General features: G+C 37.0%; 1 protein-coding gene across 3 annotated transcripts in view; it reads right to left on the reverse strand.

Moving 5' to 3' along the window:
* The window catches only part of LOC121739435 (ecotropic viral integration site 5 ortholog), a 74,486-nt gene that overhangs the window by 23,064 nt on the left and 26,113 nt on the right, over positions 1 to 25,309 (reverse strand). For 2 of the 3 annotated variants that reach the window (XM_042131914.1, XM_042131916.1), the window contains exons 2-5: positions 20,006 to 20,126; positions 11,484 to 11,651; positions 6,586 to 6,815; positions 4,359 to 4,550 (exon numbers count right to left, since the gene is read on the reverse strand). In XM_042131914.1, the coding sequence (XP_041987848.1) occupies positions 4,359 to 4,550; positions 6,586 to 6,815; positions 11,484 to 11,651; positions 20,006 to 20,096 (681 nt within the window). In that variant the 5' untranslated portion in view covers positions 20,097 to 20,126. The remainder of the gene's footprint in view (positions 1 to 4,358; positions 4,551 to 6,585; positions 6,816 to 11,483; positions 11,652 to 20,005; positions 20,127 to 25,309) is intronic. The other variant, XM_042131915.1, reaches the window with a different exon arrangement.

Consider the following 25,309-nt stretch of genomic DNA (forward strand, 5'->3'; position numbering starts at 1 on the left):
TTAATCAGAAGAAATGTAGGAGGAGTAGGAGATATCCAATTTCCCTCCCCAAGTCAATAATTCTTTCTCCCCAATAATATGTGTATATATGTATACTTTGCGAGTTAATATTGTTGCATGTCTAAAAAGTTGGATTTCTCTCAACAAAAGCCTCTTTTCAAAAACCCGGCCGGACGGTCCCCGGACGCCCTTCAAATTAGGACAAAAAACACATTTTAAAGATCTTATGTAATAGGCAGATAAGTGTGAGTGGTTGACCAATTCTTATTTTTAAACAAAAAATTTAAACCAACTTCTAAGATGAAGACTATTAGTACTAGTAGTACTAGTATTATTCTTAAATTAACTAAAAAATATTAAAAAATCTTATTCTGTACTCAGTATTTCTCTTCTATTTTGAAGTCGGTACCAGTTAACCTTATCGCCAGTTCTATGACAGAATGTAACTGCAACTTATAGGACTGGTAGGCTTTGTTTTGATCTAACCCAGAATTTTATTCTGGTTAGACCATAACAAAGCTAAAAGACCACGGATTAAAAAAAAATAAAAAAAATAAAAAAATCGTATTCAATCCCTTCAGGTCCCTTCTTGGTCAACCACTCACAAGTATACCTACATTATACACGTTTAAATTACATAATTTTGATCTAAGGGTATAAATAGTCAGTACTCAAGATGCATCTCGGTCTCAAGACACGGTTCAGGCTCTGTGATCGGTTGGCTGTCAAAATTTGGACCAATCACAGAGCCTGAACTAAGTCTTGAGATCCAGATGCATCTTGAGTACTGACTATTTATACCAGCCTTAGTGTCTCAAGCAAACCGTGTCAAGCAAACTGTCTCACACCGTGTATAGTAACGATTCGTAAACTTTTTTGGTGGCGGAAACTTTTTAAGAAGTAATATTTTAGACGGAACCCCCATAAAAATAATGTTTTGTCTTTGAATGAATTGACTCCATGCGCGCATGCTGGTGACTGATGAGTAATGACGTTTCTAAAAACAATTTATGTATCGATCGCGGAGCCTCTATAATGCCTTTATGAGAGCTCCTCTAGGGCTTAAGAATGAGAGAATGGCTGGCGTAAAGTAATATACTTAATAGTATTTTAACAAGATAAATTGTACGTAATTAAGATTTAAAATTCCTATCTCTCCTATCTCAAAAACTACAGAACCGATTTTGATGAAACTTGCAGTATTCCCTAAGTTGAACAATACCTAACACAACAAAAAATCACATCGGACTTGTAGCTCCGGAGATATGCGAACACGAACACAAAACATACATACACTTTTGAAACTTGGCACATTTGTTCAGACGCTGATATAGACTAACATATACGAAAAGTGGACAGTTCTGTAATGACATACATACGGGTCGAATTGATAAATTCCTTTTTTGAAGTCGGTTAAAAGCGAGAAACTGTTTATTCAACTTTCGAACAAAATCCTTAATAACAATATAATATGGCATAGTACATAGCAATATAGTCTGCTGACTCACAGATGACTCATACATAGCGAGGCGCACTTTTTATAGTCACAAAGTATTGACCCTAACCGTCGAAGCCTATTATTACACTCTATGCTTTCAGTAATGTACATTGTACACTTTTTAAGGTTCCGTACTAAAAGGGTAATAATCAGCCAAGTGCGAGTCGGACTGGCGCGCGAAGGGTTCCGTACCATTATAAAAATTGTGTTTTTTGTATGGAAGCCCCCGTTAAATTTTTACTTTATTATAATAATATTATTAAATATTAAAGTACACATATAACTAAGGACTTTGAGAAAAAATCAAGTACGTAACTGTTGCCATTACTGATATAGAGCAAGAAAAGCCAAAAAAATCATGTTTGTTGTATGGGAGCCCCCCTTAAATATTAATTTTATATTGTTTTTAGTATTTGTTGTTATAGCGGCAACAGACATACATAATCTGTGAAAATGTCTCTCTCTAGCAGTTACCGTTCTTGAGTTACAGCCTGGAGACAGACAGACGGACAGACAGACAACAAAGACAGACAACAAAGTCTTAGTAATAGGGTCCCGTTTTTACCCTTTGGGTACGGAACCCTAAAAACGGGACCCTATTACTGAGACTTCGATGTCTGACCATCTGTCTGCCTGTCTGTCTCCAGGCTGTATCTCAAGAACCGCTATAGCTAGACTTCTGAAATCTTCACAGATTATGTATTTCTGTTGCCGCTACAACAACAAATACTAGAAACAAAATAAAATTAATATTTAATATTTTATCCCATACAACAAACGTGATTTTTTTGGTCTTTTTGCTCGATATCAATAGGCAATAGTTAGGAACTTGAAATTTCAAGTCCTTAATTGTATACAGGTGTAACAAAAATAAGTGATAATACTTTAGGGTGTTTTTTTCGTCTTTCAGAGCTGGAACACGTACACACCCTAAAGTATTATCACTTATTTTTGTTACACACTGTATATACTTTAATAATTACTTAATCATAATATTAAAATAAAATAAAAATTTAAGGGGGGCTACCATAAAAAAAAAAACATTTTTTGGCCTATTTTTGCTCTATAACGGTACGGAAACCTTCATGCGCGTTCGACTCGCACTTGGCCGATTATTTTTTAACGGGCTTTGGCCACATTCCCTCCCACAGCTGTATCTCCTGTGTCGCCAGGATCGACAGCAGTATCTAACCACGAAAACAGTAATGTAATAACACTTTCTTTTTTTTTTTTATGAAATAAGGGGGCAAACGAGCAAACGGGTCACCTGATGGAAAGCAACTTCCGTCGCCCATGAACACTCGCAGCATCAGAAGAGCTGCAAGTGCGTTGTCGGCCTTTTAAGAGGGAATAGGGTAATAGCGGAGGGTAGGGAAGGGAAGGGAAGGGAATAGTTGAGGGTAGGGAAGGGAATAGGGTAGGGGTTAGAGGATTGGGCCTCCGGTAAACTCACTCACTCGGCGAAACACAGCGCAAGCGCTGTTTCACGCCGGTTTTCTGTGAGAACGTGGTATTTATCCGGTCGAGCCAGCCCATTCGTGCCGAAGCATGGCTCTCCCACGTATAGTATGTAAAAAATAAAAAACTATGTATTATTTTATTCATTCATTCGTCACAACAAAGTCGGGAGCGTCGTAGTTTGTTTTAATATTAAAACAATAGGAATATTATTTAGTCTATTAATCATAATATTCAGTACCATAAGCAATACTCGTATTATCGGTCGTTCTGTCTTTTACGTCTTCACGCCTAAACCCCTGAGCCGTTTGTGATGAAATGGACATACTTTGAGTCCCTGGTGGAACATTTTTTTATAAAATTTATACAATAATGGTACACGTATGTGTCTGTTTCAACTCTTTCTAGTTTCTACAATTAAACAAAACACTCGCCTCCAGCCAATCGCTTAGAATTTAGATTATAGGATACAAAGATATAGTCAAACATAATAATTATGTGCCTTATACCATATTATAAACTATTCTGTGCTTATACACAATAGCATTCCCTTTCCGCAGTCCGGTAAATAGACGGTTGTATCGAAATAATTTTTTTACATTTCCAATCGTCTATTCCTAGAGCAAAACTATTCGGATTCCCGCTGACAATCGCATATAGAAATTGGATTTTTGTATTTGCTAAAGATATTCAAAAGCTCTATTCAATTTAAAATGTAAATCCCTTTGCATTTTTTAAAATACGAACTATTTCAAAATTCTACAACCGAAATTGTCAATTGATATGTCCATGTTATGATGCCCGTCGGCAGAGCCGTACATTTTTAATGGAACATGAAAGCATTGTGCTACATAGACAAAAATAAACATCAATTTAATTTATTCCTGTCTATCACGCAAAAAATGGAAATGTTTCATACCTACAAATCTCACTAGTTTTAGGTTTAGGTTCGTTGAACTAAAACCTAAATAAGGTGACTAAAATATCTTATCCGGTTTTTGTTGAAAAATAGACATTGACACTAATTGGTTTACCAGAGTGGGGCGACTAAAACCCCAATAGTGAATAGACTATTCTGCTTGAGCACTTGATGGTAGTTTTCTATAAAAATTAGACAACGTGATTGACAAAGAAATCTGTTACTTTGTCTCTAAAATCACCGTGTAGAATTACCTTATGCGCCAATTTTTATTTATTGCCTATACTATAGGCAATAAAACTCAGAGACTTTTAACTATGATTAACTTTCAATTTAATGAAGAGTTTGACAGATAATGTATGGGGCTTATGTAAAAATTTTTGAATTAAAGTAACATTCAAGTAATTATTAATGTTACACTCTGAGTGCGACAGTAAATCTTCTAAATTTCCCAGCCAATTCTTCTTTATAACAACATCTTACCTGCATCAACAGCAAGCCGACTATAAATCCCGATCCTTGGCAGTAGCCGACTTCTCTGTCGTGTAATGAGTAGGCCTTCATGACATTGAAGAGAGACTCTTGGCCTAGGCCGTCCTTTTCCTTGAAGAAGTCATGCTCGGGGTAAGTGCGGGCAATGTCGCGTCTGATCACCTTCTCGCAAGCTGATTTAGCCTGAGGACAACGACAAAATGAAGTTAAATTAGAAATAAACAAAATATATATTAGTAGTTTAATTAGCAATTAGGTGAATCGCCTCCAATGAGATCATTGGACTTTCCTTTTTGATATGGTGATTGTTGGGTATCTTAAACCATCTCAACATGTCCCAGAAAAGCTGGTTCCTCTTGCGCCAGTCAGTCTTTCAGTTGAAGACGTCTCTATCGCTTCATAAGTGTTTTTTGCAATAAAGATACAAAAACAGTTAATACCCAACCTTAGTACATAATTATTTGTTATACGACGCGTAAAGCGTCGACCCTAGCTAGAGCCTTCGTCTCCCAGTTGCTGACTGCTGTCAATTCCATTTACAGTTGAGAGAGATACTGACTTTTGATCAATTAACTTTAATATACGACGCGTAAAGCTTCTTGTCTGGCGACGTGTCGACCCCGGCCAGTAGTTGCCATATTACGATGTTTCTTAAGTGATGAAACCAAGAAACCAGACTAACTGGCTCCTCCTATACTTCGTCAGTCGCTGATGGCTCTAGAGAGATGGTAATTATCTTCGAAAGGATATCTACTATGTTCAACCAACCTTCATATACGACGGGATATCTACTATGTCAACCAACCTTAATATACGACGCGATATCTAGGTACTATGTTCAATCAACCTTAATATACGACGCGATATCTACTACGAGGGCTGCTATTTATGTATCCGGAATTAAAAAAAGAAACAAACATATATCATTTAACATGGTTTTATTGCTTTTCAAAATATTCGCCGCGATGATCGACACACTTTTGCATACGCTGGAACCAATTTTCATAGCACTTTTTCCATTCTGATTGAGGTATCTCCAAAACGTGCATTTTGAACGCATCAACAGCCTCTTCGCGGCTCGAAAAACGTTGACCACGTAATTTGTTCTTCGCGTATGGAAATAAAAAGAAATCGTTAGGTGCCAAATCAGGGCTGTACGGCGGATGACCAGTCAATTCGATCTTTTGACCCTCCAAAAACTGAGTTGTTTCAGCTGAGGTGTGACAGCTAGCCTTGTCGTGATGTAATATGATTCTGCGTTGTCGGTTGTCCTTTCTTATTTCTTCAAAGACTTCTGGTAAACAAATGGTCGTATACCATTCAGAATTAACCGTTTTACGATTCTCTAATGGCACTGTAGCCACATGTCCATTAATTCCAAAAAAACAGGCGACCATTTGCTTCAAAGTACTTTTTGCACGAGTAACTTTTGTTGGTTTCGGCTCACTTGGAACACCCACACCGTTGACTGTTGTTTAGTTTCGGGGTCATATGCATAGATCCAAGATTCATCACCTGTGTAGATATTATAAACGACTTTTGACGTACCATGGTTGTATTTTTTTATCATTTTTTTGCACCAATCGACACGAGCCCGTTTTTGATCGATTCTCAAGTTGTGCGGAATCCAACGCGAACATATTTTTTTTACAGCCAAATGTTCGTGTAATATCTTATGTATGCTCGTCATACTTATGCCTAAGGACGCCTCTATCTCGCGATATGTAACATGACGATCACGCATTATTAGTTCCCGCACAGCATCTATATTTTGTGGGACAACAGCTGTTTTTGGGCGACCTTCTTTATTTTCATCCGTGAGTATAGACCGCCCACGATTAAACTCACTGTACCAGTGATAAACAGTGGTTTTTGATGGTGCTTCATCTCCAAAAGTTGCGGTGAGTTGAATAAAGCACTGTTGTTGATTTAGCCCACGCCGAAAATCGTAGTAAATCATTGCACGAAAATATTCACGCGTTAAATCCATGGCAAATGAAGACACGCAATTTTCAAAATGACGCCACAATGGAAAAATAATTGACAGTCACATGAAACAAAATGTATTCTTCAACCAAAGAGTTCTATTTTCAAATGTTGTAATTACTTTTTAAATATTGTTCTTGTAAGTGGCCAGTTCCGGATACATAAATAGCAGCCCTCGTATGTTCAACCAACCTTAATATACGACGCGATATCTATACTATGTTCAACCAACCTTAATATACGACGCGTACAGCTTCTTATCTGGTGAGGCATCAACTCCAGCGAGCAGCTGCCACACGATACCCCTGAAGTGGTGCGGGACGCCCTGCCGCACCAGGTCACGGACGAACTGGTTCCTCCTCCTCCACTCCGTCTCCCAGTTGGACACGAGACGGCCCCAGAGACTCCAGAGGTCCTCCTCGCCGTTGCCAACCCGAGCCTCATCGTAGTTGGAGCTTGTCGCTATGTGAAGGAGAATAAGTTAAAAACTATAACCCGAACGTACGCAAGCGTTTGGGTCATTATGTGTGTGCCTAGCACATTACACAACGTATATAATATGATATACATCTTATAAATGTGAATATTAATAGTTAAAAAAACACGTTTTTTTTAAACAAATTATTGCATTGTCAAAAATTGGCTCTTAATACGTATGCAGAGTTTAGAATTAGTTAGACTACCAAAGATAGGTAAAAATCGTGTTCAGAGATACCGTTACATACATATAGCCCTAGCTAATAAAAATAGACAAAGCATAAATAGTCACAGAAATACTAAAATCATTATTTCGCTATGGTAAGATAAAATCCCAAATGTGTCGTTACGACTTAAGTCATAAGTTCCGAAGATGATGATGATGATCGAAAATCCTCGGATTCTTGTGACGTCATTTAGAAGAATGGTTAATATCAAAAATATTTCATTTTTGCATACTTAAAATTAACTTTTTCGCAAGCATTAATTTTAAAATATCTACGCAGTTTCTCTGCACTCACGTCAAATGAAGTGACTGTGTTTGGTTAACTTTATGGTAGTGAGTGGGATTCGAACCCACGATCCCAGTCCACAGGTATAGTTTGAAGATAGAATATCGTTACTATGAAGCGTAATAAATTATTATCAGAACGCTGCACAATATTATACATATATATTTTTGTTGGATAATAGGAAATTACTTGTGTTAATACCTCTTTAATAAATAAATAATAAATCAGTACAGTATTTGACATCGCAAGTTTGTAAGAATGATCCTTATGTTGCTGGCATTAAGATTTCGTCAGAAGTAAAGTAGCTTTGAATGGATTATAACAATTAAATTAAATTCTGAGAAAAAGAGGTAATTTGTAAGATAAAAATTCGCACAGCACCAACAGCAGGTTATTCTATGAAGTAAACATAAATGATAATACTGGCAGTTATATTATTTTAATTAAAATTTTCCATTTCTTAATACAAAATTATTTTTTAAATATTTTCAATCTGTTTTAGGATATAATTACTTCTCTTCTATTTGAGCACAGCAAGCTGAATAAAAAAACATGAATGTAAAAGTAACAATTTTAGAAAAAGATAAGTAAGTAGGTAAACAAATCATTGACGAAGAATAATTTGCATTGATATATAATCACTTAGTTTTTAAAATAAGAAAACTATTGCTAGTGCAATTTTAATAACTTTATAAATTGCTCTCAAATGAATTAATTTCTTTTAAAAATGCATATTTTAATCACCACTCTCCTGTATAACTTTCTTTTTGCATTAATTCTTTACATGCGCAGCCGTTCTTAAGACACAAATAAAATAAAATGAATCGCTAAAAAAACACGAGGCATACTTTAACATTACTTGATTGATAGCACCGAATGGACACACAAAAATCGCAACGCACAATAAACAACTTCAAGTACTTTCTAACGCACGCAACTCATAATATAGTGGAACATACCAATCGATACATTTTCAATGAGATTTGTAATATAATAATCTAATACACTACTATACGAGTCTTTTTCGGACATATTCACTGCGCTCTTAGATGTGAGTTGTGACTAAATCTGATCTTATCTTAACAAGATAAGATCAGAGTGGTTAATATCAATCTGTTGCCCGCGACTTCGTCCGCGTTAGTATAGTAGAATGTAGATCACGTCCCAAGTATTATTTATTGTACAAAAATATTCACTGTGCAGAATTGACATTCCTACGATTTTATTATATATAGATGTTCCGCGCGGCTTCGCTTGCGTAATTTAGGAATTTCACGCGACCGTACATTTTTCCGCAAAAAATAGCCTATGTCCCTTAACGGGGTCTATTCTTCATGTTTGCCAAATAACATAAAAATTGCTCCAGCATAGCTAGCACAAGCACGTAGACAAACGAAAGAAACTAAATTTTGACAGTTTTACCGGAAAAACATTGGAGTAAAAGTTTCTTTCGTATCTCGATATCTTTCGCTTTTGAATATCTATATGTCAAGCATGACGATCCGCTTTTGACATTTAGTTTCTTGATTCTGTTTTTATTTTTATTATGGCACTTGGCTATAAAACCATGGCCAGTGTCGAATAAATGGCGGCAAATTCAAAAAATCGATGATTAGCAACCCTGTCTATAGCCGGAATTATAGTTTTGATCTACAAACTACGAATAATAAAGTTCCTTAGTTTTTATTATTCCTATTTCGTAGATCAAAACTATAATTCCGGCTATAGACAAGGTTGCTACACATCGATTTTTTGAATTTGCCGCCATTTACTCGACACTGGCCATGGTTTTATAGCCGAGGTGCCATAATTAAAAAAAAAGAACCAAGAAACTAAATGTCAAAAAAAAAAATTGCCGTTGCTTTAATGGTTGCTATGGAAAGAGTTTCTTGTCTTTGTCCACTGAAACTCAAGTCGATGGGTGGTGCCATGCTCGGGAATAAGATATGTAGACATGGGAAAGAAACTGCCATTACTTTCTTCCGAAGAATCGACTGGGAAACCCCGTGCTAGCTACGCAGTAGTTCTTAAGAATCTTAAGATAATAAGCAATTTCATATAATTTCCCCCGTTTTTTTCACATTTTCCTCTATTTCTTCGCTGCTATTAGTTTTAGAATAATTAAATATCTTCCTTGATAAATAGGCTATCTAACACTGAAAGAGTTTTTCAAATCGGACCAGTAGATCCTGAGATTAGCGCGTTCAAATAAGCCCTTTCAAATAATTTCCCACCATTTTTTCAACACTTTCCTCTATTTCTTCGCTTTTATTAGTCTTAGCGTGATAAAATATAACCTATTACCTTTCTAATCAAATGGGCTATCTAACACTGAAAGATTTTTTTTTAAATCGGACCAGTAGTTCCTGAGATTAGCGCGTTCAAATAAGCCCTTTCATACAATTTCCCCCGTTTTTTCCACATTGTCCTGTATTTCTTCGCTCCTGTTAGTCTTAACGTGATAAAATATAGCCTATAGCCTTCCTCAATCAATGGGCCATTTAACACTGAAAGAATTTTTCAAATCGGACCAGTAGTTCCTGAGATTAGCGCGTTAAAATAAGCCCTTTCAAATAATTTCCCCCCGGTTTTTCCTCATTTTCCTCTATTTCTTCGCTTCTATTAGTCTTAGCGTGATAAAATATAGCATATAGCCTTCCTCGATAAATGGGCTATCTAAAACTGAAAGAATTTTTCAAATCGGACCAGTTCCTGAGATTAGCGCGTTCAAACAAACAAACAAACTAACAAACTCTGCAGAATTATAATATTAGTATAGATGAGATAAGCGGTGTGTTAAAACATTAGAGCAAATATTTCGATACTACCAAACTGCGTACTTAGATTAGCTGATTAGGTGCTAGATTTTGTTTGCAGTTTCATACGCACTAGACCAGCAGGAACCGTACATTGATCTGCAAATCCGATGATACTGCGATTTACAGTACTACATAATAATTAATAAGTCAGAATCAACGGTTTTTGTGTCCGATTTTGTTGTTTTATCCAACATTAATACAGTTTCGATCAGAGCGATTAAGTATCTAAGACAGAGGTATCACCAATTAGTTTTATTCGGGGTCCATTTTAAGAAATGGAACGACCTTCGCAGTCCGCACATTTGATTAAAAAAAATTAAACAAAGGTAATTACGGAAATTACATAGGTTTTTTTTTTATCATCATTGTAAATGATGATAAAAAAACCTATGAGAAAAGTGAAATTGTTTGTAGCTAATTGTTATCTCTCTGATGTTTGGAGTGAAATTGGTGCAAGCTATTGAAATGGAATCCTGGAGATGTTGATCAGTAAGTCGAGACCGAAATTTATTACAACAAAGTGAGTTCATCTTCGAAAATGCTTGGTTCGCACTCTATGGGGTCGGCGCGGCGGTCCGGATGCGGACCGCGCTCCGCCATTTGGCGACCCCTGATCTAAGACAACGAAGCAACAGGCGTTTGATAGCAGATATTGAACCATCTGCAGTAAGATGCCTATTGCGTAGATATATTAAATAATCGCCGTACGCCACAGATAGCACCGAAAACCGGCGTCCGTTTACATTGAACTGAAACGGACCATAACTTTAGCAGAGCCTGGCATCAAGTTTTCTGGAACTCTTAATTCATTTACATGCTTCTACTACAAAAAGAACGCCCTTCGTTTACACTGAACTAAAACGGACCTTTAATTCATCATAAATAATAGTATTTTAAAATGATAATAAAACCGACTTCAAAATTGTACTAATTGAGAATTAAAATTCCCTATTTCAAAAACTACTGAGCCGATTTTGATAAAACTTGCAGTATTCCCTAAGTTGAACAATACCTGATACAACAAAAAAAATATCAATTAAATTTAGACTTGTTGTTCCGGAGATATGCGAAAACAATCATTAAAACATACATACTCACATATTACATACTGTATACACTTTTGAAATTTAGCACATTCGTTCAGAATTCAGATGCTGATATTATATTATTATTATTCCACAAAAACACACGTTACACAAATCATATTTACCCTTTATAAACCACTGCTCAGTTTTTTAATAATAATAATATAAACATACGGATCGAATTGATTACCTCCTTTTTTTGAAGTCGGTTGAAAAGGAGACAAAAGACGAACTCACCCGAAGCGAGCGAAATCTGTGAGGTATCCGAGCTCTTCCTGCTGTGGACATGTGTGAGCGAGGCGAGACTCTTCGCGTCCGCCTCGATTCTTCTATTCTCCTCCTCCAGTTTGGCCAGCAGAGCCCTTTCGGGCGTTGGGATCTCGTCCGAGGCTGTCACACCACAATCTGTCGAATATATGTGGTTAATAACTGGCTATTACTACGGGGCCATTTTTAAAAAGAAGAAAAACTGGGTATTATGGGTATTAGTGTAAGTTTGGAATTATTGTCGTATGGTAAGAACATTTGGGGACATTAATGGCTGGAACGAACGAAAGCTTTTGGAGTAAAAATTAATTGACGAAGCACAACAGGCCATTTAGCCGAAACTTTTTCGTTTTCGCTTCGTTATAGAATCGCCGATCAAAATGTATGGAATTGACATAAGACGAGTCGAACGTCAACGTCATATTAACGAACGCTTATGTCAATTCCATACATTATCATCGGCGATTCTATAACCAAAGTTTCCGAGTCCGAGTCGAACGGAAATCGTGAATCAACCAGTAGGAGGTATATTATGTCACGTTTATGGAAATGTATTCGGATAGGCAGTCTGAATTTTTGATTGAACAGATGAGCAAAACGATCGCTTGATGAAAAGCGAGTATCGTCCATAGGTAGGTAGTGGTTTAAAAAAAAAGTAGACTAGTGACATATTATTGAAATATTAGGAGTTAGGACTGGACAGGTGTGCTTCGCTTCCGTCCTTGGCATATAGGCCTCTTGGATATCGTTGCTAAGCTACGGCAACGCCGCGGGTCGGTTGACGGCGGAAGTTTTTATTTTTATTTTATTTTTATTTATTTTAAGCACAATAAAAAGTAATGAGCCAAATTATTATTGATTGTGGACTTCATAATATTTCCGCAGACTTTTTCCGCGGAAAATCAGTACTTATCGAAAGCTATATTAACCCCCGACAAAAAAGAGGGGTGTTATAAGTTTGACGTGTCTGTCTGTCTGTCTGTCTGTGGCATCGTAGCATCCAAACGGGTGGACCGATTTTGATCTAGTTTTTTTTATTTGAAAGCTCACTTAATTGAGAGTGTTCTTAGCTATAGTTCATCATCATCAGCCTGCTCCATGCTGCAAAATCGAGGTTGATCTGGTTCGTGAAGGGTTGATTAGCAACTTACAGTCGTTTGGTGGGCTTTATTGCATTCTAGCTCGTGAGATTTATGAATATTTACGCATTAATGGAAAGTTGACCTGGTGCTACAGCATCGCCTGGTAATCAATAGGATACCCAACTCCTCACCAACTTAGAGCAATGGTTTCGTGTTTGGGCTCATTTTAATTGCGGCAACTAGTAAGACGTAGATAAACAGTAAATAAAATAAAGCTGCTGCAGCATCACCTGGATTCTATAGGAGCCGAGCTCCATATGAACCAAAAGTGGAGGTTTCATGTTTGGACTCATATTGACGGCCTCATCCAAAAGGACGTTCCTAGATGGTATTTATTGGGATATAATATGATCCTGTTGATAGCAATTATTCTGCACTATAACCAATACAAGTTTGAAAAGCATGAAATAAAATTAAATTAAGAAATTTAAAAAAACCCCCGCCAAATAACTTTAAAAAGTAATGAAATAATAGATGTTACTGACTTAAAGTTTAAATAATTCCTAAGTGTAAAGTGATATTTTAACCCCCGACAAAAAAGAGGGGTGTTATAAGTTTGACGTGTCTGTCTGTCTGTTTGTCTGTGTGTGTATCTGTCCGTGGCATCGTAGCAACCAAACGGGTGGACCGATTTTGATCTAGTTTTTTTTGTTTGAAAGTTGACATGATCGAGAGTGTTCTTAGCTATAATTCATCATCATCAGCCTGCTCAGTCCTGGACAATCATGGTTTATCTGGTTCATGAAAGGCCGTTATTTTTTTTTATTTTTTTTATGAAATAAGGGGGCAAACGAGCAAACGGGTCACCTGATGGAAAGCAACTTCCGTCGCCCATGGACACTCACAGCTTCAGAAGAGCTGCAGGTGCGTTGCCGGCCTTTTAAGAGGGAATAGGGTAATAGGGGAGGGTAGGGATGGGAAGGGAAGGGAATAGGGGAGGGTAGGGAAGGGAATAGGGTAGGGGATTGGGCCTCCGGTAAACTCACTCACTCGGCGAAACCCAGCGCATGCGCTGTTTCACGCCGGTTTTCTGTGAGAACGTGGTATTTCTCCGGTCGAGCCGGCCCATTCGTGCCGAAGCATGGCTCTCCCACGTATATCAACTTGTAGTCGTTTGATGGGTTTTATATTTCATTCTAGTTCGTGATATTTGTGAATATACAATATACGTATACCTACACATAATAATGGAAAGTAGACCTGGTGCTGCAGCATCACCTGGTAATCAATAGGATATCCAACTCCTCGCCAACTAAGAGCAGAGGTTTCGTGTTTGGGCTCATTTTAATTGTGTCAACCAGTAAGAAGTAGATAAAGTATAAACAGTAAATATTTTTATGCTGCTGCTGCAGCATCACCTGGATTCTATAGGAACCGAGCTTCGTATGAACCCAAAGTGGAGGTTTCATGTTTGGGCTCATTTTAACGGCCCCATCGAAAAGGACATTGATAGATGGTAATCATGAGAATATGATTCTGTTGATAGGAATTATTCTGCACTATAACCAACACAAGTTTAAAAAGTATGAAATAAAATTAAATTAAGAAATTTAAAAAATCCCCGCCAAAACAACTTTAAAAAGTAATGAAATAATATTTACTGCCTTTAAGTTCAAATAACTCCTAACTTGTGTAAAGTAATATTTTAGTCCATAATTGTTGTCAAGGTGTGTCGGGTCGGGGGACCGCTAATGTAGATGTTTAATTTCACTTAACAAGTTTAAGGATCAATTCACAGCGATCTGAATGGAGATAGGTAATCAGCGACTTGACGGTTGTAGGTTGTAGTTTACTTGGCGGTCCCCCGACACACAGTGACAACAATTATGGACTAAAATATTACTTGACACAAGTTAGGAATTATTTGAACCTAAAGGCAGTAAATATTATTTCATTACTTTTTAAAGTTGTATTGGCGGGGGTTTTTTAAATTTCTTAATAGTCCATAATTGTTGTCAAGGTGTGTCGGGGGACCGCTAATGTACATGTTTGATTTCACATAACATTATAGTTTAAGGGTCAGTTCACAGCGAACCGAATCGAGACAATCAGTGATATGGTGATACAAAATGCAAAATACACTGTTGGCGGTCCCCCGACATACCGTGACAACAATTATGGACTAAAATATCACTTTACACTTAGGAATTATTTAAACTTAAAGTCAGTAAAATCTATTATTTCATTACTTTTTAAAGTTATTTGGCGGGGTTTTTTTTAAATTTCTTAATTCAATTTTATTTACTTAAATATACACGATCATGAAATATTCTTCCAAATTCATTGAATATGATTTTTACTTTGCATTTATTTATTTGTAAGATCATCTTCTAAGTTATTACTTATTACTAAAAACAGGTTGTTTACCTAATTAAAAATTATAGAGCACAAACTAATTCCAAAGCAATCATGTTCATGAAGTCTTCGAAATCCATGACGATGGGATCGAAATCAGAGATTGGGAATTTTTGCACCCTACAACACAACAGTACCTCGTACCGCCCATATTTTCCTTATTCAGAGCACTTTTTAACGTTTTCAACTTGTTTTCATTTTGAACTAGTAAACCGTATTTCATAGCTGAGCGCACTCTGACACCCACGTGTTGCCTGAATCTGCCACTCGCCGCGCCACTAGAGATATCCAAGAGGCCTATAACATATTTCCGTTCACGCTCTCATAATAATGGAACAGTGAAAAAATAATGTATAGCTTTATTGCTTTCAATTATACAATTAATAGTTTAAAAAGCGTTAGCCAATAATATCACCGCTAGTTGAAGGCAACTTGCTACAATACTTAAATACAATGTATAAAATTAAATATGAAATACACACATAAATAATACACGTTTTGCTTCCAAAAAACATAAAATATTTTATACGTTTTATCATTAAATATTTATACATTACAATAAAAAATGCGTATCACCAAAATTTCAATAGGAATAAAAAGCATGTTAAATCATAACATTTTATTGATTTTAATATAGCAGTGCATAAAAAGTAATAAATTCTTATAATATTCAATACTAAGTTTAAAAACCCCTTTGATATCAAAGATATTAAGTATTAGGCAAAACAATATATTTAAAAGACACAAACCAAAGTTTCCTGCCACGTTCACCATTTTCACCATAGTGTCTGAGAAAATCTAGAGATGAATACATATTATGTATATTATATTATAAGTTACAGCCCACAGGACACCCAGGACTTCAATTAATTTGCCGAGTTGATTTCAAAACGACTACCGAGTACCGGCACGATTTATATGCGTCCGCAAAACATATAGCATTATACAAGTGTATTTTTCAAAGTGCAGTACAGCCAATGCACTCAAACAGTGCCAAAAAAATTATGCTTTATAATATTTAGTTTAAAACTATAAAACTCGACGAAATCCCTACAATATTTCAAACACTCTATACAGTACAAAACTGTAGTTGTAAATAACAGTTAAGTACAGTTAAGTAACTGCTACTTATGACTTATTAACACATTAAAATACACTAGCTTACAATAATTACTGGCTAATTGTAAAATCAACTACTCCGATACTTAAATCCTATTAAAACACTACGGTCGACTTGTAAGCGTGCTATTGATCACAATTCACACAGTACACACACTTTCCATTCAAAATGTGTAAAAAGTGTGTGCTAAATGACTAAAAAACTACCCACCAAAAACATTTTCATGTAAAAATGTTGCCAAGATGAGAACATAATATTATAGTTCGTCGTGTCAAAAAGTAGTGAGATCTCATGTAGAGCCAAGTTTCTAACCTTACATACTCAACCCTAAATCTAAAAACCTTAATTTTACCCTAAAGCTAGGCAAAATATCTGATAATAATATTATAATGTGTCAGCCGCACAAGGAGAATCTATAAACTCTACACATTAGTCAAAATCGGTGGCCTGGCCATTTATCATTACTGTGTATTTTAGTTTAGTTTAGTATTAAGTTCAAAGCCCTGGCGAATAACAAAATGGCCAAGCCACCGATTTTGACTAATGTGTAGAGTTTTTAGATTCTTCTCGTGCGGCTGACACATTATAATATTATTACGTGTGCAACATGTCGGATTTTGTCGGATTAGTTACTGTTTGTGCTAGCAACGCCCTCTGCTCCGACCTTTGCGTTACATTCCGTATTAATTATGCAATGAATATGAAAAAAAAAAGATTTTTGATGCAACATTAAAGCTGCTCAATTGTTCCTTCTTAGTTCGAGTCGGTTCGTTTCGGACTATCAAACTACAAATTGGTATTCTCTTAAAATGTTAAACCCTAAGCTACGTTAAACCAAAGTTCTGAAAATTTGACGTTTTTTATGAAATTATTGTGTTGTTATTTGTTGTCGATTGACATTAAATATACGAGAACACTGTTTCGCTGTTTGATAGGACAATGATTGATTCGAACAAGGGTCAAGGACACAATATTGTCGGATAATACAATAGCAGAATTTCCGTATTTTTACTATCTCTGTATCACGAATATAATATCGGTTTGTTTCAAGTTTAAAATCTTCACTGGTACATGACACTACGTTAAAATATTAATTGATATATAATTAGCAACATAATATCTACGTTCTACAGGATGTAACAAACTGATAACCACCTTAGGGTGTATGTAATATGTCCCAGGTCCTTTATACAGAGTTCACTGTGAAAGTTGCAGCGAAAGAGTAAATATTTGTATGGGGAAGCGCCACATTGTCATGAATTTTCATAGGGGACTCGTGCTCACCCGCTTTATTTGTTACACCCTGTATAGTGAGTTAGTCAAAGTCAGTAACAGTGCGAGCTAGGCTGTGTAGTTATTTGCTATGTTATGTATGCTGTGGGGATACCCAATATTGAGTGCATTATGTTTAAACATGTGATATCATATTGCACAGTATGAGTCACTTATTCGAAAATCGAGTTAAGCGGGTCACTAAACAAAACAAACAACCTGCAAGGATTTTGCATACAAGTTGTCACGGCCAACATGGCACAGTGCATTTAAGCCCGGCCGCAAATTGTCCGAATTCTGATCATAAACAGTTGAATTTCGCCGGACCGCCACCCCACACACTATCCGAAATATCCTTCTGGCGAGTTCGAGCTCACTCGGCTCAGTACAAAATGTAAGAGAAGCGCGGACGTTCAAGTGTTTCTGATCAGAAGTTTCGGACAATGTGCGGCCGGGCTTAAAGGTTTATAAAAACTGCAAAAGGTTCGCCAATCTATTTGCATAATATTTTGCGTAACAAACCTTAGGGCCAGCGCAGACAGAACGGAGCGCAGCGGAGAGCAGCTTGAAAATAAACTTTAGACACTAAAGTGCGATAAGGGATTCCCGCGTATCCTCGAGGACGCGCGAACATTTCTTGTAAAATTCTTTATGCACTTTAGTGTAATAATTTAAAAGTATATATTTTTCCAGTGCCATAATAAAATTTCTGTCTGCGCTGACCTTTACTCAAATTGCATTCGGTGATTTAGACAGCGGAGTTAGATTAAAAATGTATGAGATTTATCACAAAGCATAACTCAAGCGTCATATTCTCTTACTCCGCTGGCGAAGCCAATCAAACGTAATCTGACGCCCTAGAGCCCTAGACGATCAATTTTATTTTGCAATATCACGTATCGTGCAATATTATTGACCGTCTAGGGTTGATATTGAACGCGTTCGCCTTTCAATCTGATTGTCAAATAAGTTGTTCAATATTATTGTAGGTCTAGGGGCCCGCTAAAGACTTTTGATTTTATTTTTGCGGAGTTCTTAGCGTCCCGCGGGATTTGAGAGCAAAATATGGGAAAGGATTGTAGGAATCACGCACCAATACCGATATCCCCACTAGTGGCGTAGTTTATCAATGGGTGGTATAAATTATGTCTTAAGAATGTTAGATTTAGGCCCCAACAAAAATGCCCCAATAGACACATAGAGCTTTTTTCATCATAAATAGATACGGGAAACGACGATACTTCAGGATGTAATTCTTATGAACCAATAATTTCCACCATTGTCGAATGACAAAAACGAATAGATGGATGAACGAATATGGTGTAATTTTTTTTGATGATCTCAGGAAGTCCAAGAGGCAAACTAAAGTCTCGGGAGTCGGAACCCAAAATCAATCAGAAGAAATAAGGAGTAGTATGTATTCAATAAGAGCTGTCAATGTTCCTCCGACCATTTTCGATAATGTAACGGTTTCTTTGACCACAGAAACTCTTGATCACCTAAGAGCGCTTTCGCACTGGAACCAGAGGCCGTACCACGAAACTATTTTGAGACTCAAACAATCGAACGAGAATGCCGTGTCCTGCTCTATCAACGTCATTTCACGTTTGTTAAAGTAGGACGCGAACCAGAGATTCATTATTCACGGATGACGGAGTCATGCAAGGTATCCGAATTCCGAAGCCGGATTTAAGTTGTGCCTCCAACGGATCGGAATCGGAGCGTACCCACGGAGCGGACGGGTTTGTTGTTTTGCATTGATTTCTGTGGTGCAGTAAACTGGATCGGCATTTCTGCGCCTGATACCGGTATTTGTGCTGATTACGTCATCCGCAGTGAACGCTTCAATCGAATTTCGACCGTTTCAATAGATGTTAATACGCGATGACAGTTGCTTTATAAAAACCTAAATTGCCGATTGCAGTGGACGTACTCCATCGGCATTTCTGCGCCTGATTCCAGCAACCAGTGCTTCGTCCGCTCCGGTTCTATCCGGTGGACGCGCACTTTTAGTGCATATCATAGAAACATGTCTACTCCGGAAAGTATTTTAAGTTTTAACGGGTTCAGGTCCATCTAGTGGCAAATGAAATATTGAAAACCCTCATTCAATTGACGTAGGGGAAAATCACTCTTGAAGTTTTGAACACGTCCAGAAAGGGCGCATACTAAGAGAAAAGGCGCGTTAAGATTACGCGCTCCAAATTCCAATAGGTATATGCTGTCGCGTACTCGCGAATTTGCGACATACTTGCGTTATTCGCCCTTACAGAACTTGAGTCCCTAAGCCTTTACTGGAGGTGAGGCTATTCTTATGCTGGCTTCTTACGGCGCGTAATATTATTAGGACGTAATAATTAGCTCGAGCCACGCGCCGTGTGAAGGTGGCTTGAGTTGGCGCGGGCTGGCTCGATGTGGCGCGGGCTGACTTGGGCAAGCGCGTCCGATCCGATTGAAGTCGGTATCTTCAAACTTTAAAGGCGCGATTCGGCGCAACTCGAGCGGCTCGCGGCTCGATATTACGCGCCGTGAGAAGCCAGTATTACATTCTCAGACATAATCCACCCATTGATCGTGTGCTAGTTGCAAGTTATGAGACAAACCATCGAGTGACGAGGCGGGGGAGTCAGTGTTACTAGCGGTGGTCTCGGTGCTCGCCGGCGTCGCCTCTTGCCCGTCGACGTCCACCCTCATGGCGCCATATAGACCAAAACTGCTCGCACTCTGCACCAATCCTCAAGTCAGACTCTAATCCAAGATATGCACTTAGTCCGTCAGAGTTCCGTCAGACTCTGATTTAGTGTCTACCCGTATTCGAAAATGGATTTATCGGCCGCACTGGGAGAAATTTAATGATTACTTAATTGAAATTTAATGAACATTTTGACATACGATTCACTCAATGGTCCCATTTCAGACCTACTGGGCCCAGATTCACAATGTGCGGTTTCACTCGGATCCGACAACTATGTGCAACAGCCACAACAGCCAATGCTCGCGATTTTCAGCGTTGACCAATGACCATGGCAATGATCATTGATCGCGTGGTATGTTTTGTAAAGAAATAGTGAATCACTCTGTTCATCTTTTAAGTTATTTTTATCTTTAAGGTATAAGGTATGAATCACTATGTTTACATTTTAATATCTTAATTTCCCTATCAAAGTCTACATCCACTTTTAACATCACAAGTTTGAGATTAACATTGCATGAAAAATATATTATGTGGAAAGCAAAAGGGTTTCACGAAAAATTATATATAAAAGACCCTTTAGACACTAATAAAACTTGATGTATTTAATGTAAAGATGAAGATTTGTTTGAAATTTACCAACTCTACTCTCAAAATAGTTTGAGATACTATCGCGGGCCATTACAGGTACTTGGTTGGCTTTTGAAGTGCAAACTTCTTTAGCGGAGTCGTACACTTTTTAGGATAAGTAAAAATGTTAAACTAGCGTCAGCAGGTAACAACCAGCACCGCGGCGTAGGAGAAAAAGTAATATTCTACCTCTATTTCTACCGCGCGTCTAAAATGTATATCAGCCCTGCTGTTTAGTTTAATTTCTCTTTCGGCATTTTCGGAGTGTAGTTCGTTTTTTCTCTACAGAGTTGCTAAGGAACAGCTTGTCATACGAACGGACATCTGGCACTATGATGATTATGATCAAATCGCATGGACATACACAATGGATGTTAATGTGTGACTGAACTCACAGAGATAACAGAGTTATGGCGAAATCATGCCGTAATGAAATCTGTACTAATGGATCTTGGACAATAATTGCATATCCATACTTCTTATACTTAATATTATAAATGCGAAAGTGTGTATGTCTGTTACCTCTTCACGCCCAAACCGCTGAGCCGATTTTGCTGAAATTTGGCATGGAGATACTTTGAGACCCGGGAAAGGACATAGGGTACTTTTTGTCCCGAAAAATTTACGGTTCCCGCGCGATAAACTAATTTTGGCGCAACAAAGTTGCGGGCGTCATCTAGTAATTTATATTACTAACTAGCTGTCCCGGTGAACTTCGTGTCACTTTAAAACCTTCCCTGGACTTCTACGAATATTTTGAGACTAAAATCAGCCCAATCCGTCCAGCCGTTTTTGAGTTTTAGCGCGACTAACACATTTGAAAATCCATTTTTATATATATAGATATGTCTCTTGTCTTGTCTCTTTTAATTGAGTTTCGAAGCTCCTATGCTAGTACTCGTATTTAAAAAAAACTTATTCAAAATAGCAAACGCGTTTCCATTGTTAGAAAGTACAAACTTTTAAAAATACGATAATAAGACGCTTCAATTTCGATGAATTGGAGATTTTTTAGATTGGGGTTCTAACAAGGAAAATGTCCTAAATATATTTATTGGCACTATATAACCTTAAACCTGAGTGTTAACCGTGGTTTAAATGTCATGCTTTTTTTATAATAACGAACATTCCCTTTATAAAACCCACTATCACACTAGATATTGAATGTACCGTAACTTCTTGGTGGAAATTCATATTTCACAGTAGTAAATATACACTTTTCATGCACTTATTCCACTTTATTAATATATTTTGTTACAATACACTACACCTAAGGATGATTTTATTGAAACCGATTGTGTAAAACATTAAAATTGTAACACAATATCTTCATCATAATATTAATACGTGAACGAAAAACTTTGTAACCCTTTTTACGAAAAATGGGGAAACGTAGGTGCATGAAATTTTGCACAGTTATAGTTTATGTGATGAAGGAGTGCATCGAGCTAATATTATTTTGAAATTATGTTTTTATCATACATTTTTTTAACAAATAAAACATTACACACACTACAACACACACACATGAGAAATGACAGATTTTTGAGTGACAAGCCTATACATACGAATTATACTCTTTTATTTATGGTTGAAGTCTGTTGACAACAAGTTGACAAATTGGAAATGGATTATAGTTTTTTTTTATTGAAACTTAGATCCTATTAGACAATGCTTACACGGCCAGTCTGAGATCAGCTAAGTCCTAGAAGCAAGAGTAGGTTAACTTTACACCCAGATCTGCGCCACTGGGCGCCACTGGGTACTGGGTAGTCATAACTCATTAATGCTAAAACGTAACTAATATTCATATTGTTAACATCATTTTCATATGCGACAAACTTGTCAATGTACCTCAAACCTTAGATACGCTATCTCAAAACTTTATTACTTATTAGTACCTAAGCGATTGAATAAAGCCTAATTAGTAGCATTTTTTACGGTATATGAACAAATTTAACGGACATTAATTACGTTTAATTTATGTCTCACTCAAACTAATTATAACCAGAGAAAGTGATCTATTAATTAGAATTTTGCATATTTTAGCTCTATTACGCCCACTCGCTTAAATCCTGGTTAAAGTTAAACGTAGATTAAATATAATTTTGTAATTCATATTATAATGAATAACGAAAGAAGCAACATGATATTTAATCCAGGATCAGCTTTATTCGAGATCTGAATAAGAATTAAATTCTGTTTTCCTAACTTTTTATTGAGAAAAATATAATGGAACCTTCTAAATTCAAACTCCTAAATCATGACTAACTGATTGTTAGTAAACGCACACATCAATAACAAACACAGACACACTCATTCACATGCAATCACTTTTTTGTCCAACTTTGGGATAACTACGTCGGAGGTGTAACTTAGCCGGGAATAAATTTTAGTGGCACAAGTGAGCTACGAATAAATAAATTTGCCACGAATAAATGCCGATTTAGCCACAGATTTTCGCAGCTATTAGCCACGAATACTCTTAGTTAGCCGCAAATTCTCAGCGCGAGTGAAAGCCTGCGTCGTTACGCGCGGTCGCGGCCATACTACACGCTATGAAGGCCGAACGAGCCATGTGCGATCATCACACCCAACCAGAGTGCTTAGTCAAATAGCATTCGCCAGTTTCGATAGCGAAGTTAGATGTCAAAATGTATGGTAATTGTCACAACTCACAACGCATCGCGCCATGACACTAGCGATGCGTCATGTCAAATACCATTTGACGTCTAACTTCGCTATCGAAACTAGCGAAAGAATTACGACTAGCGAGTGGGGGGCCTGGGCAATTAGTCGAGTTGCATTTGATGATGTCAACAGAGGTATTTAGAAATATGTATGGTAGTTCTTTGCGAGGCCTTATAAACTCCACCATGTCACTTAGCAATGCCCTTAAATCTCCTGTCAGAATTATCGAATGCAACTTGAACAAAGGCCTTGAGTCTAAACCTATTTCATCCATACTATAAATGAGGTGTCTGCCTGTCTGTTACCTCAACCGCAGAACCGATTTGATATTCTGAGTCCCGGAACATAAGATAGGAATATAGCTCAATGTCTTGAAAGCAATTAAAAATTGTAGGTTTTTGTTAACTAATAAATTGCAATTGTTTCTTTTAAAATTAAATATTATTAATAATTTAATTCATTCGAATGACAAATCCTTTTATCAATGTAATAAATTCTATGCAAACATAATCTATACTAATATTATAATTGGGAAGAGTTTGTTTGTTTGTTTGAACGCGCTAATCTCAGGAACTACTGGTCCGATTTGAAAAATTCTTTTACTGTTGGATAGCCCATTTATCGAGGAAGGCTATAGGCTATATTTTATCATGCTAAGTATAATAGGAGCGAAGAAATAGAGGAAAATGTGGAAAAAACGGGGGGAAATTATTTGAAAGGGCTTATTTGAACGCGCTGATCTCAGGAACTACTGGTCCGATTTGAAAAATTCTTTCAGTGTTAGATAGCCCATTGATCGAGGAAGGTTGCGTGAAATTCCTAAATTACGCAAGCGAAGCCGCGCGGAACATCTATATATAATAAAATCGTAGGAAAGTCAATTCTGTATATTGAATCATTTTGTACAATAAATAATACTTGGGATGTAATCTACTATGCTAACGCGGACGAAGCGCGCGTTAGCATAGTAGATTACATCGCGGGCAACAGCTAGTCTATACTATAATATTATAATTCTGCAGAGTTTGTTAGTTTGTTTGTTTGAACGCGCTAATCTCAGGAACTACTGGTCCGATTTGAAAAATTCTTTCAGTGTTAGATAGCCCACTTATCGAGGAAGGCTATAGGCTATACTTTATTACGCTAATACTAATAGGAGCCAAGAAATAGAGGAAAGTGTGGAAAAAACAGGGGGAAATTATTTGAAAGGGCTTATTTGAACACGCTAATCTCAGGAACTACTGGACCGATTTAAAAAATTCTTTCAGTGTTAGATAGCCCATTTATCGAGAAAGGCTATAGGCTATATTTTATCACGCTAAGACTTATAGGAGCAAAGAAATAGAGGAAAATGTGGAAAAAATGGGGGAAATTATTTGAAAGACCTTATTTGAACGCGCTAATCTCAGGCACTACTGGTCCGATTTGAAAAATTCTTTCAGTGTTAGATAGCCCATTGATTTAGAAAGGCGATAGGCTATATTTTATCACGCAATGACTAATAGGAGCTAAGAAATAAAGGGAAATGTGAAAAAAAGGGGGGAAATTATTTAAAGGGCTTATCTCACGAACTACTGGAGCAATTTTTCTGTTATTTGGCACAGATAAGTAAGTAGACCACGTGAAGGATCATAGGCTATGTTTTGTGGACTAATTTGTCTGTGCAATAACTAATTTACGCGGGCGGTTATATTCCTTGGGTCACGACTCACGAATCACGACATCACGCGTAAACGCCTGGACCCATTTTGATGAAGTTTGGTATACTTAAAGATACTTTTAGTCCCGAAAAAGAACATAGGATACATTTTGTCCCGGAAAAATGTACGGTTACTGCACAATATACTTTTATGATTTGTGCGTAAACTATTCAATCTATTTTGATGAAATTTGG

The sequence above is a fragment of the Aricia agestis genome, chromosome Z, assembly GCF_905147365.1.
Source record: "Aricia agestis chromosome Z, ilAriAges1.1, whole genome shotgun sequence".
NCBI lineage: Eukaryota > Metazoa > Arthropoda > Insecta > Lepidoptera > Lycaenidae > Aricia > Aricia agestis.